The sequence below is a fragment of the Mytilus edulis genome, chromosome 13, assembly GCF_963676685.1.
Source record: "Mytilus edulis chromosome 13, xbMytEdul2.2, whole genome shotgun sequence".
Taxonomy (NCBI): domain Eukaryota; kingdom Metazoa; phylum Mollusca; class Bivalvia; order Mytilida; family Mytilidae; genus Mytilus; species Mytilus edulis.
This window is the reverse complement of record NC_092356.1, coordinates 38,902,443-38,920,001: the sequence shown is the minus strand read 5'-3', so window position 1 is coordinate 38,920,001 and position 17,559 is coordinate 38,902,443. Positions and strand designations below refer to the sequence as shown.

Here is a 17,559-nt window from a genome sequence, read left to right as displayed (position 1 = left end):
AGTGAATTAAACTGAACATTAAAGATATGTCATATTTGTGAACTTTCAACCCAGTCTGAAGCATTGGATATAAATGTAAAGCAAAATGATATCCGGGTGAAATTTGATCCGGTGGAATGTCACAGTAGTTGTTATTTTTTTTTATCCGGAGGAATTTCCCTGGGATATTTTTTCTTTTGCCGTGAAATTCTATCTGGGTAGTCAAACTATTAAATAGTTCTTAAAATTTTTTTTTTACAAATATTTCACATATTATCATTTAAAACAATATCCTAAAATAATCAAGAAAATATCATACAAAGACAATTATCATGAAACATAAAAGAAAACCAGAAGTAATTTCAAAGATCATAATTGTGAAATAATATCATGATTAATTTAATATGTATAAGATAAGGTAAGTGATAAACAGGTAAGAGTGAGTTGTTTTCATATCTCAGTACAAATATAAATTAAAAAGTAAAGGTAGAAATATAGTTGCGTTACTACTGTAAACAGTATTATGGAAGAATTTGAGTATGATGATATTTTTAACTATATTAATAGTTTTGTCTAGGGACAAAGATGTAGTTGTTGATAATATTGACATATTGGAACAAACGCAATTTCAACAGCTGGAGAGTATATTTACCTGTGAAATAGTGTCTTATTAAATCATGTGTTAAGTCATTTTTTTATATCAATGAATATAAAGATTAAAATAAGATTCAAGGACATATATCACTATGAAATAGTTTCAGGAATATAATATTGATATCTTTAAAATAAAAATTGCTCATTATTACTTCCTTTTGATTGATAAATTATGCAAATTTGTTCTACCTTTTTGAAACAATTATAATTATAGTCAGGTATATATTGATTGCGAGTAACTTACATAGTAGTTAATGGTAGTCTATTTCACAAGGTTCTGTGAAATATGGAACAGATAATATATACTGGAACATACTATCGGCAAAACACAGATAGATTTTCACTCCTCTGGAAAAAACTACCTGTGAAATACCATGTCTGGAAAACGATTACTGGGACAAATTATCCCCAGGATAAAATATCACAGAGGAAGAAATAAACCGTTACACTCTATCTAAATTTCATATTTTAGAATGTCATAATTAGTTTTACGATATTATATTGAGAAAAAAAAATTAGGTAAAAACTTGGCCCTTGTTCTTCTTTTCAAAATTTTATTTTCTGTACAGCACCAAGTTTTATACATTGTAGGTGACACTTATTTATACCTCATATTTTTTAACTTCTTCAATGTATTCTTTTATTTCAGTTGAAGAAGCCTGTCTTTGCATCAAAATTCTCATACCCTGTTTGAAATCTAAAACCTGGGGCCTGAAAATGAATGAAATTATTATACATTTACATTATATCATTCAATACTAAATATATAGTAAAAAAATGCCTCCAAGTTACAAAGGAATTTATAGAAATGATTTCATATATCATACTTTGCACAGTTTTACTTCCAATTGTATAATCAATTACCTGATAAATTACCTATAATAGTAAAGAGGCCTTGTATGCATAATTATTCAGTTGTATATGAAATCAAACATTTGGTGCAACTACATGGCAATTAATGGTAAACAAACATTTTGTTTGACTGAATTTTTGATCAAGCGAAAACATATCTGAATAATTATATTCACTATATTTTATCACATACTCTGTCGTAGATCTTTTACTTCTCCTCTTTTTTCTTGTTGTTGATGAACATCCAATACTAGTAGCATCCAATAATCTGAAGGTGCTACAAAATTCGGCAGCCAGATAACAAACTTGTAGGTCTACTGTAACTGCATATTTAGATGGATCAAATCCTGATGTTAAACTATAGTTATACTGGAAAGTGTCACCTATATTTTCTGTCACTACTTTATCTGAAAGTAAATGTGAAATCCAACATCCTTGCCTAATTAATAGTACAACTTCGATTTTACATGTTGTAATGGTAAAAATTTATGTCAATAAGCTGAATAATGAAGAACAAATTTTGATTGGAAAATTTGAGTGGAAGACATTACATGCAATTCCCTGACAGTCAGGGGTAAAAGAGCATGAATTTGGTCAGTGAAGGTAGTAGTTTTATCTGTGGCAAACTGGATCAATCTATTGGTATGACCAAAACAATATAAGGATAACAAATCTGAACCAAATGGTATGGTCTTAATAGTCAAAAATCTGCTCATTTAATTAAGCTTTACTAATTCAACAAACCTGCTTCAAGACTTTTCTGCCAAACTTTTCTTTCAATGCTGTATTCTAATTTGTTGCAAGAAATGAAGTTAAATGTAACACTGGTCATCCGTCGTCCATAGATAAATTTGAGTGGAAGACAACATGTAATTCCCTGACAGTCAGGGTTAACAGAGCACACATCTGACACATTACCAGTTAAATTTACACTGCAGCCTAGTAAAACAGAAAAAGAATGAAATATCTTGGAGTGTAAATCAAAACTGCTATCTTTCTGATTGAATTTTGTCTTTTTTAATTACATCAAAATTCCATTTTCATGAGACTATACATTTATTCTATATTTCTGAGGAGACATTTCTTTTCAAGGTAACAAATGTTCAAGGATTGGTTCTTACCAAGTCTTTTTCAGTTCATAAAAGCACATACCAGTAGTGCTAAAAGTGGTGTAAAACACAAACAATTAAGAAGGTGTCCATGGAAAAACCAGGCAGTGGATGGCACATGACATTTTGTTTTCAAATTTTTTTCATCTATTTCATATCACAAATTCATTCTCTCTCAAAGTTAAATTATGTTTTTTTTATTAACTGCAACAAATAAAGAGAAAAAAAATACACAGAAAGCACTGAAAACTGATTGAAAAGGGGAGATAACTCTTCATTTTGTACAAAATTTTGTTGTATGTTAGTGAACTTTAAAATCATTTTCTGAGCCATCCACTGTTGATCAAAAATATCTTTGACATATATATCATTTGTATGATATAAGCATTGTATTGGAACCAAAAATTCAGTGGGAAAAAATATGTTGTGCCAGCCATATCATAGGATTTGGCTGATTTTTACTTGGACAGCCTCTTAATCACTCAGTTAATTAAAATATTAAATAAAATTATAACAATACAGGATGTAACATTGCTACAGTTTTTGTATGTTTTTTTGTAACTCTAAACAATCATTCATATAAAAGCTGTGGAACAAATTGTATAAAACTTTATATTCTCGTCCATACTATACTCACCACTTGGTGGTTCTTGTAATGAACATTCTGTTTGCTGCCACAGATCAAAAGAAATTCCTAAATTTAAAAAAAGAAAATATTTAAAAGTAACATTGAGTCATTTATTTTTGTGGTCATCCTTTTTTTGTGGATTTCGGAAAAATGGCACTTTATGGATATTCGATTTCATTGTATTGAAAGGTCTGCATACATAGAAGTATATAGAAATTTTGTTAAACCTTCAATTTGTGGTTCACTTTTACCCACGAAAATTTGTATCCCACAAATAATACTGAATTCACAGTAAGATAATTTCCTGATGTCAACCACATCAATAGAATTTGCATTAACTTACCTAAGTGTGGGTGGTTGACTCTTATAAGGCAAAGACTTTAAACAATAGCAATGCAAAACTCAAATTGCTCACCCCAGTTTGTGTGGTAGAAAAAATTACAATAAAGATAACAAGTGACTTATTGAGGATCTCCCAATCATCAATACTAATTAAGATCTTTCTAAACATTTTGACAAACGAACATAGTTTGTAGACTTCGTGAAGACTGTTTATACCTTTGAATGGAGCTCTTTCTACATTGAGATCACACTGAGAATACAGAAGATTTGAATCCTCCATAACTGTGTAGTCATACAAGCATACAGTACCATTCTCTTCAAAACACGCCTTGATTTTCACATCCATAGAGAATAACTTTTCAGAAGGAATGTGATGGATAGCAAATCTAAAATATAGTATGTAGTCATAAACAAGATTATTAGAAAACGGTTATCATGATTATTCTCATTTATCTATGAAAATTTTACTTAGCCATTTTATTTCAAGGAATTCTGTGATAATGTGTATGGTATTTTTGATTTTATTATTATTGCAACAGGTAAATAAATCTACTTACACAAGCTGTAACACTCCATGAATCTGTACACTCTCTTGTTTACCTAAAATGTATTCATTAATTAGAAAACACAAAACTATCTTCAAAATTAAACTGAACAAAGGAGCTTATAAATAAATTAATCTAAAAGCATTAGCTAGTTGCTATCTTCTACATTATATCACATCTTCTTATTCTTATACTTTTCAGTATCTTACTCAATATCTACAGAATGAAATGAAATGTAAAATTATAATTTTCAATAACTGGTGGATGCATTGAGTTTGCCAGAATATAACCATAAATTGACAGCATATCAAGTTTATTGTCTTTTGAAGTTAACCATTGTTGAACTAAAAAGGTAAGCTAGGACAAATGTTGAAAGTGATGTATTCTAATTTACGGGGCTTTCAGACTTATTTGTCGTTCATATTTGTGCAAAATTTCCAATCTATCAAGTATCATATGTCCTGAACTGTAAAAGTAAAAATAGTCAATATTGAACTTGACCTCAGTTTTTTTTATTAGTAACAACATATCAAAATTTAAAAAGCTTTGATTGATTGCTTTTTTTAATGTTTTTGTACAGAAACTGTAGGAAACCTCTTGCCCTTATATTTCACCATATTAAAAAATGGATTTTTCCTTCAAACTGTCACATGTAGCAGTAATTTGTTCTAATATAACTCTGATATTCTCTGCTGAATACAATTATTATGGACTTCCAGAGACTATAGCTACATACTGGTCTACGATATTGAAGATATTACGGATCTGGGAATTGTTTTTTTTGTATTATTCGGTTGATGTATCATTGACGTATATCCAACATATGGTTTAAGTATTAAGTGAAGAAACTTAATAAAAGCCAACCCCATTTATAATTGATCAAGCTGAATTCAAAGTGGTTTTCCTCAAGGTCTACATCAAGTAAGTAATCACACGTCCTGAGATTGACAGATGCATAGATATATCTTTTAAGAACAGGAATTACAGCACAGCAGGTAACTCTATCGCAAGTCTCAGTAATGTGGCATACAACACTCTCATTCAGCTTGAATGGTGCTGTTATATTAGTACATTCTGGAAAAAAAAATAAAAGTTATCCAATTAAAGATGCTAACAAAATAACAGTAAGCATACAGTTAAAATTAAGTCTATACAATTTTCCAGACAGCTTAGTAATCACTTTGAACCTCCAGTGACTGCAGTGCACAAAAGTAATGACAATTGAAGGTATCAAAATTATGAATATATATATATATATATATCAATAAATACTGTTTTGAGTTAAAATAAGGAATCCTACTAAGGAATTAGGGGTGACAGTAGAATGCATCAATGTACAAGAACATTTTAAACTTTTTGCTATCTAAATGACTGTGGAAAACATCATTTTCTACTCAAACAGTTGAAAAAAAAGAAAATACAGAGGAATAGATACTGTTAAATTAAGGTTAGGAATCCTGCTAAAGTAAAAGATGCATCATTCAAAGAAGGTTAGTTTTTGTTTCAGTCTATGGAGAAATAAAGTATCCATAGAACATACCACTGGTGTAATGTCAGTTAAGATTTAAGATATAGTATAATCACACAAACTTACAATTGATCTATTTATTAATATATCAGTTAAGACTTTAAATTTGTAAAATATAATTTACCATTCTTCCATCCATTAACAGATCCATTATAAGGCATTGTGTTGACATCACAAATATTTGACCACCCCATGTAATCAGAGAGACCAAGTTCTGTTATCAAATCATTGGCTGTAATATCTGTTATATTCTCTAGGTCTATACTTCTTCTTGCTAACCACTCTTCCAGTGAAAATGCTACAAACAAAATAAAAACATAAAAAAATATAAAATGAAGTAAATTTCTTTACTACATTTCACATAAAATATTTATAAAAGTGGGTGTTATATTTCGTGTTGCTTAACATATATTTGCCTTAGTCTGACATTCACTTTCTTATGATGTGGACAGCTTGGTTGGTTAATTAAAGAGTTAAATACTAGCAGCAAAAACTCTGGATCCATAAATAGATGCCAAAGGAGTTCACCTTCTATCCATTTTTAATTGCATAGACATTTGACTCAAATCCTCTGTCTTATTGCATAGACATTCACCTCAAATCCTCTTTCTAACTGCATAGACATTCACTTTCAATCTTCTTTTAATTACATAGACATTCACCTCAAATCTTTTTCTAATTCCATAGACATTCACCTCCAAACCTCTTTTCTAATTGCATAGACATTCACCTCCAATCTCCTTTTATTTACATAGACATTCATCTCAAATCCTCTTTTTAATTGCATTAACATTCACCTCAAATCTTCTTTTAATTGCAGAGACATTCACCTCAAATCCTATTTCTAATTGCATAGACATTCACCTCAAATCCTCTTTCTAATTGCAAAGACATTCACTTCCATTCTTCTTTTAATTGCATAGACATTCACCTCAAATCCTCTTTCTAATTGCATAGAGATTCATCTCAAATCCTTACGAATTGCATAGTTATTCACCTCAAATCCTCTTTCTAATTACACAGACATTCATCTCAAATCCACTTTCTTATTACATAGACATTTTATCTCATATCTAATTGCATAGACATTCACCTCAAATTCTCTTTTTAATTGCATAGACGTTCACTTTCAATCTTCTTTTAATTACATAAACATTCACCTCAAATCCACTTTCTTATTGCATAGACATTTTATCTCATATCTAATTGCAGAGACATTCACCCCAAATTCTCTTTCTTATTGCATAGACGTTCACTTTCAATCTTCTTTTAATTACATAAACATTCACCTCAAATCCTCTTTCTACTTGCATAGAGATTCATCACAAATCCTTTCTAATTGCATAGCCATTCACTTCAAATCCTCTTTCTAATTGCAGAGACATTCACCTCAAATCCTCTTTCTAATTACATAGAGATTCATCTTAAATCCTTTCTAATTGTATAGACATTCACCTCAAATCCTCTTTCTAATTGCATAGACATTCACCTCAAATCCTCTTTCTAATTGCATAGAGATTCACCTCAAATCCTCTTTTCCATTGAATATAAATTGTTAACTACTTTTGAGGTATTGTAAATTACACACACACTTTATAAGAGGTTATAGTCTAGCATGATAGTTGATACTTACATGGGTTTAAGAATCCAGGAGCTTGGTCACAACTCTGTTGCTCAACAACTACATCTTTGAAGATCTCAACCTCAAATTCACAATCATTATTTGGTTCCATGCAAACAGTAATATTTAGATTGAGGTTGAATGTATCAGGACTGGGGGTATCTAATATGAAACTGAAATAAAGAGAGATTAAAAATATGTTAAAATCTGCTGAATAAATGTGTCTTATAAAATGATTAAAAAAGATTCTAGAATTTTAAACAGATGTCAAGTAAAGAAGAAGGCATTTGCTACGAAAGTAAAAACAAAATGACATTCTTATAGATTGACAGTCAACATAATACAAAAAAAACCTTGTAAAACTATTTCAATAGATTTTTTTCTAATATGAATACAATGGAAATGTATCTACTTACTATAGTTTTACTATTCCTTTTAATCCAAAGGTGTAACTGTTACCTGAAAATATAAGTCATAAGTTTTTTTTCAATACCAAAATATGATATCTTTGAGACCTACATACAAACGTTAAATAAAAAAAAATGTTGTATAACTTGGTCTCAAGTTTATATATATGAAGAAATAGAAAGACACAAAGCTTTCAAATAGATTGTTTGACATAAACATAAACTTTATACATGGTTTTTTCGTATTTTGTCTCAGGCCTAAGCCATAACACTGTCAGGTCAATATTCAGTATAATGAAAACATGTATCAGTGAACTTTCTTGTCGGAATGTTATTGCATTAACAGAGTTACATGCTCATTTAAATCCTGAGATGATTTGCACTCTATTGGAATATAAAAGACAGGATGAAAAAAAATGTTCATTTGGCACAAATTTGTTTTCAGCCCATATCCCACCCCAGCATGATATACAATTCAAATATGATAATATATTCAAACTAAAAACACAATGAATCTGCCTTTTTACACAAAATACCAAATTAAGACTATTTTCTTCAAAAACTAACCATATAAAATTTCAGACAATTTAAAATTATGAATTAAATTGTCAATTTCAAGTCTTAAGTTGTTTCTACATTCATCAATTCTGAACACAGTTGACATTGATATGTTTAAGACTGGGAGATTAACACAACATTCAACATTCTTGCAATCCTTTGATAAAATGCATGTAAAACTACTATTTTTGTCTGCTGGTATTGCATTCATATCTGCAGAGTGACATTCTGTAATAGAATAAGAAAAGCAGTCAAAATAATAATTTCAAAAAGACTAAATTACATAACCATATAGCAATATTCTACACGACTATATTTTCTCTTTTACGTCTTTCCACCAATAATGCATTTCATTGGTAAAAACTGAAAGGAGTCGAAATAATGCAAAGCTAACAGCAAGATAATTAAATTTTACGACAGAACAAAAAAGTGTTTTTTTTTCAAATTGAGTTGTAACAGTGTGAACTCTAATTACATTGAGCATCTTGTCTTCAAACCGCACAACTTATGTAATCTCTATCAAATAGTTTCAAAAATTCTGTAAAAACTTTTTTAACTGGATTGTCATAATCTGTAAACTCCCATGACCAGTCAAAATCAAATAGTATTGTAGTAGTTTTGTATAACCATATTTTTATGTTATTTGTACATTTACAACCTTTTTTATTACAGGAATTCAGGAAAAAAATATATAACCAAACTCAGTAGTTTTGACTATATTTCTGATTATAGATTGTCAATACAATTAATTTAAACTCTATCCTGGTGACCTGGAAAATCTTGGTGGTTAGAAAATAATTATTAACAAATACATTACTCTTACAAACCATTTTCATTGTAACTTTGAAGATTACAAGGACTTTCTTTGAGAAAATGATCTATTTTCAGATCCTGTTTTAGTTGAACCTCTGCCCAATCTGGCAAGATCTCTGAAGATTTTGGTAAGCTCTTCTCTACGAGCCAAGCAGCCAGAGAAAGTTCTAAAACAAATAAAAGATTAAATTAGAGTGGTTATCAAAAAACAGCAAACATATCTAAAGATGACAAGTAGTATTTTGCCAGAGATGACCAAAATTATGTCTCCTAATAAAACATTAACTTTAAATAAGAAGTTTGATAGCATTAAATGTATCCTGTTCTGCTCAAGTTTCAAATAAAATGAATATCTTATAAAATGTATGCATGTTGTGCTTAGTTTAATGTACAAATAAAGTTCAAGTCTATAAAACAAAGGCAATATAATATATGATTAAATTAACTTTCTAGGTTTAATACTGCAACCACTCCTAGTAATTTCAGGTTTTGGATGCAGACATTAAAGCAACAGTTTTCCTTTACAAAGACTAATCATACATAACAATAATTAATCATTAGTAAATTTACATGACATACCATAGGCGGATCCAGGGGGCCCTGGGGGGGGGGGCCCTTTTGTGGGAAAAATTTGGTTGATTATATAGGAAATCATTGAAGCATGACTGGAGCGGCCCCCCTTAGGAAAAGTTCTGGATCTGCCACTGCATACAAAAGACGAGAGGAGAGTTTTTGAGATGTTCACTTCAGATACAAACACATAAACTTGACTCATATTTTAAATCTTAAAGAAATTACTTTTTAAACATGGTTTTGTGATTGATGGCATGTTACCATGTGTGATCATCAGACACTGTAGTCAAACACATGATGCAATTCTTTGTGAAATCATACAACATTGTGACCTATTTTTCATGTTACCCAACAGGCAAAAAATTGAAAGCACAGCATCAAGATAGAAACTTTTTCACATTAATGTAATTTACACGAAATCCTTGGTCATGTCTGAAACTAATACGTCACTATAAATTCAACTTATTTGAGAAAATAATTCTATACAGGACTGCTTTACCATTTTCCTTTGATCTGTCACAGACATCTTTGATGATTTTTCTCCCATCTAGTATGACCTCATTTACAGAGCAGGTACCATTTGATTCCAGACACACCAAAATGTTAAAGTACACCATATAACTATTTTCTGCTGCCAAGTTGTAAACCACGATTCTAAAAATATCACAGCAATAACATATCAATTACAAGACGTAACTTTTTGAATAATACTAATGAGTTGTAAAAACTGTGAAATTAACACATTGTTTTTTAAAGAATGCAATTTTGAGAGTCAAATAATGCTCCACATACTTCCTTTATATAAACGATATATGATGACTGCTTGAATGAGAATGATATTTTTTATATTACTTTTCTTGTATTTGTTCCAATGCTTAATCTTACTTATTTCATTTCAAAAGAAGTTAATCATAAATAGTAATAATATTCAAAAAAAGAAAATCAAATAAACCTAAATTACCTGTTATAATCTACAACTATAAAAATAACTTACTCAGTTCTCAACACACCAACAATACTATGCTTTATCAAAGTACCTAAAATCACAAATGATGTAATTTTCAAACCAAACTTTACAGTTTGTTTAATGTTGTTCTGATACACCTTTCTCCAAGGTTCAAGCAAAGGAGCTCTCAAAATATTTGTTTTCCCTGGTGGTCTTCACTATTATTTCTATTGCAAAATACCAAAATGTTGGTGGTCAATATCTTCAGACCACAAATTTTTGAGAACTCCAGTTTGAGAGAGAGTTTAGAGCTCACAAACCTGTTAAACCTGCCAAATTCTATTTATATGTATACTTATCCCAAGTCCTTGTCCTGAACATACATGAAATATTTACCACTAGATGTAAAGCATACAACGACCAACCCAAGTCAAGAGCCTGTATTTCCGTACCTTTTGTTGGTTTTAGTTTGCAATATTTTTTTGTTCTGTTGTTTTGTCGCATATCAGGCTGTCATATTGTTTGCTTGAACTATTTCACATCTAGTTAAGATGGGGCATTTTAAAGATGGTTTGATAAATTTAGAGTTCTGTGTCTTTATACCTACAATTGTTCTTTAGAACTCAGTTGGGTAATTTTCTTATTGGCAATCATACATCATCTCTTTATTTATATTCACACCCAATTAAGACAAAATAACACAGACCATTTATCTTTTTTAATATCTGTGTCCTTTCAAAATGTGACTGTACACTAGAATAAGAATATTTTGAAAATGAGTAACTCTTTACTTTGGCGATAACTATGGCAAATCTTTACCACATCACCTTGGGGAGTTTATTGATGTCATTTCTCATGGTATTCTTAATTTACATATGACTAAATATTAATTTACTCAACAAATATTCAACTTAAATCAAAATTTTGAGCACAAATGAACACATCACATAATATTTGATCTATTCCAAGCTTACCCCATTTGTAATCCACCAATGATATTTCCTCTGACAATCTTTCCAGTTGTAACGATAGTTTCCTGTTGCAGTGGTCTATAGACAATGACACTTCCATTGTCCTTCCTAGATCTTCTACATCAACACAACAGCTTATAGTGTCACAAGTATAACCAAAGTTACATCTCACATCTCCAGACAAAGATGGCAGCTCCTCATTTTCTGAACATACTGTATCATGTATATTAAATGGCTGTGTTAATATTCAGTTAATAAATTTGCATTAATAAATAATCATTTCTAAAATATGTACTATAGATTTGCTTTTTTTTTTTGTGGCTAACAATTTTTTGTGGATATTTGATTTTGTGGTTTTGGCAAAATTTGTGTACATTCTTTTAGAATTTGTAATTCGTTGAACATTTAAATTTGTGGTTCCAAAGAACCCTTGAATTCGAATATAAATGGATCCACAGTAGTTGTAAGTCGCTGTAAACTTAGCATTGCTTGACTAACTGTGTCATTCAAAATATGTATTGGCTCTTGATCAGCTGCATTAGTCAATTATGTTCCTTGCCTTTTAAACTCCTGGCACCAATACAGTGAATCTTGAATTTATATATAAGGGTCAATAATTAACAGCCAGTTACTTACATGACTTCCATCCATTGGAAGATGGACTGTATGAATCACTGTAGTGGTTACATCTCATAGAAAGAAGATAGTAAGATAACCCAAGATGTTCAAACAACTCTGATGCAGCAATACTGGTCAAATTATCAGTCTTAGAAAGTCCTCTTTCATTTTTCCAATTTAATAGTGAAAAATCTAAATAAAAATTGTTTGTATACAATTATAAACTGTTATCACAGAGAAAAATAAATAATAATAATCCGTTTTATTACTGTGTCACATATTGATTGACATACATATTATACAACAATATTAAAACATACATAAAACAATCAATACCCAGCCATATCATTTGGCTTATGAGACACATTTCACAAAATATATATACATGTTCTCAAAAATCCAACGACACTTTGAAATACTATATTTTTTAAAACAAAAAAACTATGATTTAAGAGTCTTTTCAACATAATGAAAAAATAGATAAAAGAGATATGATAACTTTGATTATGCAAATGTTGAAATCCAAATAGCAATACTCTAACATCTTACACAAGTTATGCAAATATTCAAAGTCAATGAACCATGACTGAGTTATATGGCTAAACAATCTCTGCGTAAATGAAATGCGCCAATGCTAAAACAACTGCATACCAAATACCATTGACTTATTATAAGTCGTTCCCAAATCTAAATAAACACATTAACTTGTAAACTATGTAAAAGTTTCAAAGTCAATGAACCATGAAGAGGGGGTGGGGCTATATAATCTCCATGGAAACAATATTTGCAAATGCCAATAAATTTGCATACCAAATATCATTGACTTAACATAAGCAGTTCATCTTAAACTCATCAAATCACAAACTAATACATGTAAACTAAGATAAGTTTCAAAGTCATTAGACTGTGACAGAGGTGCAAAGTCAAATATTCTCCATGGAAATGAGATGTGCCAAAGCTTATACAAATGAATGAATACCAATTAACATTGGCCTACCACTAATGGTTCCCCTTGAACTGACCTAATCACAAACTAATACATGATAACTTAGAAAAATTTTCAAAGTCAATAGACTGTGACTAAGAGGTGGAGCCAAATTATCTCCATGGAAACAAGATATGCCAATGCTTATACAACTGCATACAAATCATTGACCTACCGGTACTACTTGTGGTTCCCCAAAAACCGACCTAATCACAAACTAATACATTTAAAATAAGCAAAGTTTTGAAGTCAATAGACCATGACTGAGGGGCGGGGCCAAATAATCTCCATGGAAATGAGATGTGCCAATGCTTATACAACTGCATACCAAATATGATTGACCTACCACTTGCCGTTCACCATAAACTAGAACTTATCACAAACTAATACATTGTTGACGCCGTCGCCGAAAAATGCATACCTATGTCTCGTTTTTTTACTCCGTCAAGGCGAGACAAAAAAATTAAAACTTTCAAATCCTACACGAAAAAAAAAGGTGGCTTGTAACACTTCTGCATATTTTGTGAAAAAGTATTTATAGAGAAAAAGAAAATTGGAAAATAAGTCACAAGTTGTTCTTTTATACTTTCTTTGTAAACAAATCTTATTACAAAATACATTTTTTTAATCAAATATACCTTCTTTAATAAATCCACCATTATTACTACACTGCAAGATCGGTAGCATCATATTCTCCAGTATCACATAGTTCTGTTCACATGTATCCTTACTCTCTGTACATATACTTATATTCTTTGATACTAGATATGAATGTTCCCTTTCTAGGTAGTAGATGACCAATCTAAAAGAATTTACAAAGCTTATTGACGAGGCCAGATAACTAGAAGTTTGACTTCCCAAACTTTTCATGAAACAAGTCAACCACTGGAATTGGATGAGGCGAATATTTTCATTAAATAGTACTTGCTTCTCACTAATAATCTGTCTAGCAATTGTCATTAAATAGACAGTAATATGTACCACATTAAACTGTCAAAACAGGTTTTCATTTTTCTTTCTCCCATATGTAGCAATGTGTACTGAACTGAAGGAATTCATAAATTAACTGAATTCAATTTATGTTTATAACTCAAATATTATCTAGACACCAAATTTATATAACTGTATACATACTCTATATTCACAATTCCTGCTAATGAGAATTTCTTAACAGCACCTAAAATTTATAAAGTAACTATTAAAATCTATTTCATACATATTTTCAAAGATACTGTATGGTCAGTATGTGTTTTAGTGAAAATAACAAAATTAATCAAAGGAATGTTATATTCTCCCTACAATATTGATTTGCAAACTAATAAGTATTCACCAAAAATAAAAATCTGAAATTCCGATGTACCAAATATATTCTATACAGATGATTTGTTTTAACTTGTTGCTGTATTCTAAGATCTCTCTTTAAAAAAGTTTACTACTGTGACTCATAACTATATATTACAAGAAATGGTAAAAAATAGTAAAATTATTCTTACCAAAGGAAAACTCTGTTATTGAAGTATTGTATACAAAATCTTCAATGCCAACAGTAACAACATAAGAACATGGATCAACTAGTACTACGGTATGGAAGTCTCTGTTTAACTTGTTGAAATGGACACAACACTCAATACCAGTACATAATGCTGACAAATGGCATGGAACCTCTAAAGAATGCATTGCTTGTGTGTACAATGGGCATGCTGCAAAAACAATACAAATGCGAGAAAAAAAAGGAGATGTAACATGCTTATCCAAGAGATCACTTCCATCAAATGAATCCAATTTCTACAATTTGAAAGGTGTTATTTTATGCAACAGCAAAATTGTACAGCTCTTTAATTCAGAATGTAATTATATAAATGATTCTGTCGCCATCTAATCACTTTTCTTCATTTGAAAAAAGAAATACATCTAATTCTTCTGCCCAGATAACTTTTGTATACCGGTATTTCATAGATAATTTGCTTTGTTTCTCATGCATATCTCTATTGTTTTTTTCTTTTCTTCACAGGTGTATGAGAATGTATTGTTTGATATTACAAAATTTGTACAGTCTATAATCATTGTTTGGTGGTTGAAGTAAAATGAATATAATTACAAACCATTTGTGAAGGATAATTTGGTGAACTTGGACAGATCTTCCCCACATTGATCATCCTGTAAATATGGAGCTATGCCAGCATCTTCAAACAGTAGGAGCTGACCATAATCTGGCAGTGGTAGAGACATCTTTTTGCTTTGTAACCAGTAAGCCAAGGAGAAGTCTGAAAAGGAGAAAAATGTACTTAAAAAGGGAATATGTGTTACACAATTATTGCTTCATTTGCTCTTACCAATTCAAAACATGCTTTTTTTTTTATTTGCGAGCCATGAAATTAATGAGACTGTCAAAACACCAGTAGTTGTAAGTAATAATGGTTGTTGTCTGTCATGATTGTTTTACATTGGTTGTTGTCTAGCAGTTGTTCTTTTAATGTTATTTGTTTAAATCTGGTTATTGGTTATTGTTTGAATTTTTTAAAATGTTTTAATCCCTTAGCCTTTTATAGTTTATTAGTATGAGTCTAGCTCATTGTTGAAGGTCATACATACTGTGTTGTTCACATTCTTGTCCTTTAGGGGACAGTTGTATCATGGGCAATCATACCATATTTCATTACTTAAATATTGCAAGATGTGCCAAGTATCACTATCTATGTTGAATATTTCTCTGAAGACTGAAATTTAAATAGTTGAGACCTTAATACGCAGTAGAAGATCTAAACCTTCCGGTGTTTTTTTTACGTAATGTCAATGAAGCTTTAACAAGATAAGCAATTTATGGTCTCACAAAAAGCTAGGACCTATCATTAGGTCCCATCCAACATTTACACCACATCTTCTTTATTTAATTTTAGCATATTTTTGGTTCCTTTAGTGTTATATAGAAAATGATATTTTTCAGATTATCTTCAAAATAAAGCAATGAATGTTTGATTACACTATATAAAAAAAAAATACATTACTTGACTGATAATAGCTGGTATCCCATGCACACAATATCTTTTTCAGCCAGGTGTTACTAAGTATCTGTGCAGACACATGGCAAGGCTTGTTACTCTCAAAACAAACACTCATGTTCAGGCTGACTAAGTACATGCTTTCACCACTAAAATCCTCTATGCTGTAAGACAGACGCAATACACCAGCAAGCCAAAAACTTTCCTGCACTCCTATGAAAGAAACAAAATACAAATTCCTACCTCCATCATGCAAGGTTCTATTGTATCAGATTGTATTTACTATATTCAGGAATGCTTTTAATATCATTTGGTGTAAAAAAAAAAAAAAAAAAAGCAAAAATGAAACTACAAAACACTGTATTACAGTGACTTGACTGTAAGTGTTGCTATCCACCAATTGCAATTCATTCAAAATTTTGACCAAATTGCAATTTATTTTATTAAACCAAATTGTTCAACTGGTCAGAAATTTGAACCAACTGCTGTAGAAAACCACAGTCAAGACTGAAAGTGCAAGGTGATAAAATAAAACATACTTACAATCCTATAAGACTTTACATTAACTCCACTTTATTGATGGTATTTTTAAATCAGTCTATCAATCTGTATAGTTATATTATAGCCATTACCATACTAAAGGTGAACTGTTTTATTTTTAATTGCTATAAAAATGTCCAAACTAAGCTTTTATATAGTTTTTCTTTCGAAAAGTATTCTATATTCATAAGAATCACACATTATGTGAATAAAAACATTTCATATTCAGTAAAATATTTGTGAAATTGCAATATGTTTGTAGGAAGGGGAGATAATCTTTTTTGGTTTCAAAAAATCTTTATTCAAAAGAATAGTATTTTAGGTTATCTCCACAAGGAAACTTATCAATAGCATATTGTTATTTCACACATATTTTACTGAATATATGATGTATTATTTTAAATGATATATGATTCTTATAAATATAAAATCCTTTTCAAAAGAAAAACTATATCAAAGCTTAGTTAGGACATTTTTATAGCAATTAAAAATAAAAAGGATTTTATATTTATAAGAATCATATATCATTTAAAATAATACATCATATATTCAGTAAAATATGTGTGAAATAACAATATGCTATTGATAAGTTTCCTTGTGGAGATAACCTAAAATACTATTCTTTTGAATAAAGATTTTTTGAAACCAAAAAAGATTATCTCCCCTTCCTACAAACATATTGCAATTTCACAAATATTTTACTGAATATGAAATGTTTTTATTCACATAATGTGTGATTCTTATGAATATAGAATACTTTTCGAAAGAAAAACTATATAAAAGCTTAGTTTGGACATTTTTATAGCAATTAAAAATAAAACAGTTCACCTTTAGTATGGTAATGGCTATAATATAACTATACAGATTGATAGACTGATTTAGTAATACCAT

General features: G+C 30.1%; 1 protein-coding gene across 1 annotated transcript in view; it reads right to left on the bottom strand.

Annotated features, from left to right (window-relative positions):
* Positions 1–17,559, bottom strand: part of LOC139501250 (uncharacterized) — a 108,536-nt gene that overhangs the window by 83,537 nt on the left and 7,440 nt on the right. Inside the window, exons 10-30 of the mRNA XM_071290270.1 lie at positions 16,135–16,341; positions 15,232–15,393; positions 14,623–14,829; positions 14,264–14,306; positions 13,768–13,931; positions 12,163–12,336; positions 11,530–11,739; positions 10,604–10,646; positions 10,109–10,263; positions 9,051–9,203; positions 8,233–8,451; positions 7,675–7,717; positions 7,271–7,431; positions 5,762–5,935; positions 4,974–5,183; positions 4,122–4,164; positions 3,781–3,950; positions 3,232–3,288; positions 2,230–2,424; positions 1,679–1,892; positions 1,242–1,344 (exon numbers count right to left, since the gene is read on the bottom strand). Of these exons, the coding sequence (XP_071146371.1) occupies positions 1,242–1,344; positions 1,679–1,892; positions 2,230–2,424; positions 3,232–3,288; positions 3,781–3,950; positions 4,122–4,164; positions 4,974–5,183; positions 5,762–5,935; positions 7,271–7,431; positions 7,675–7,717; positions 8,233–8,451; positions 9,051–9,203; positions 10,109–10,263; positions 10,604–10,646; positions 11,530–11,739; positions 12,163–12,336; positions 13,768–13,931; positions 14,264–14,306; positions 14,623–14,829; positions 15,232–15,393; positions 16,135–16,341 (3,107 nt within the window). The remainder of the gene's footprint in view (positions 1–1,241; positions 1,345–1,678; positions 1,893–2,229; positions 2,425–3,231; positions 3,289–3,780; positions 3,951–4,121; positions 4,165–4,973; positions 5,184–5,761; positions 5,936–7,270; positions 7,432–7,674; positions 7,718–8,232; positions 8,452–9,050; positions 9,204–10,108; positions 10,264–10,603; positions 10,647–11,529; positions 11,740–12,162; positions 12,337–13,767; positions 13,932–14,263; positions 14,307–14,622; positions 14,830–15,231; positions 15,394–16,134; positions 16,342–17,559) is intronic.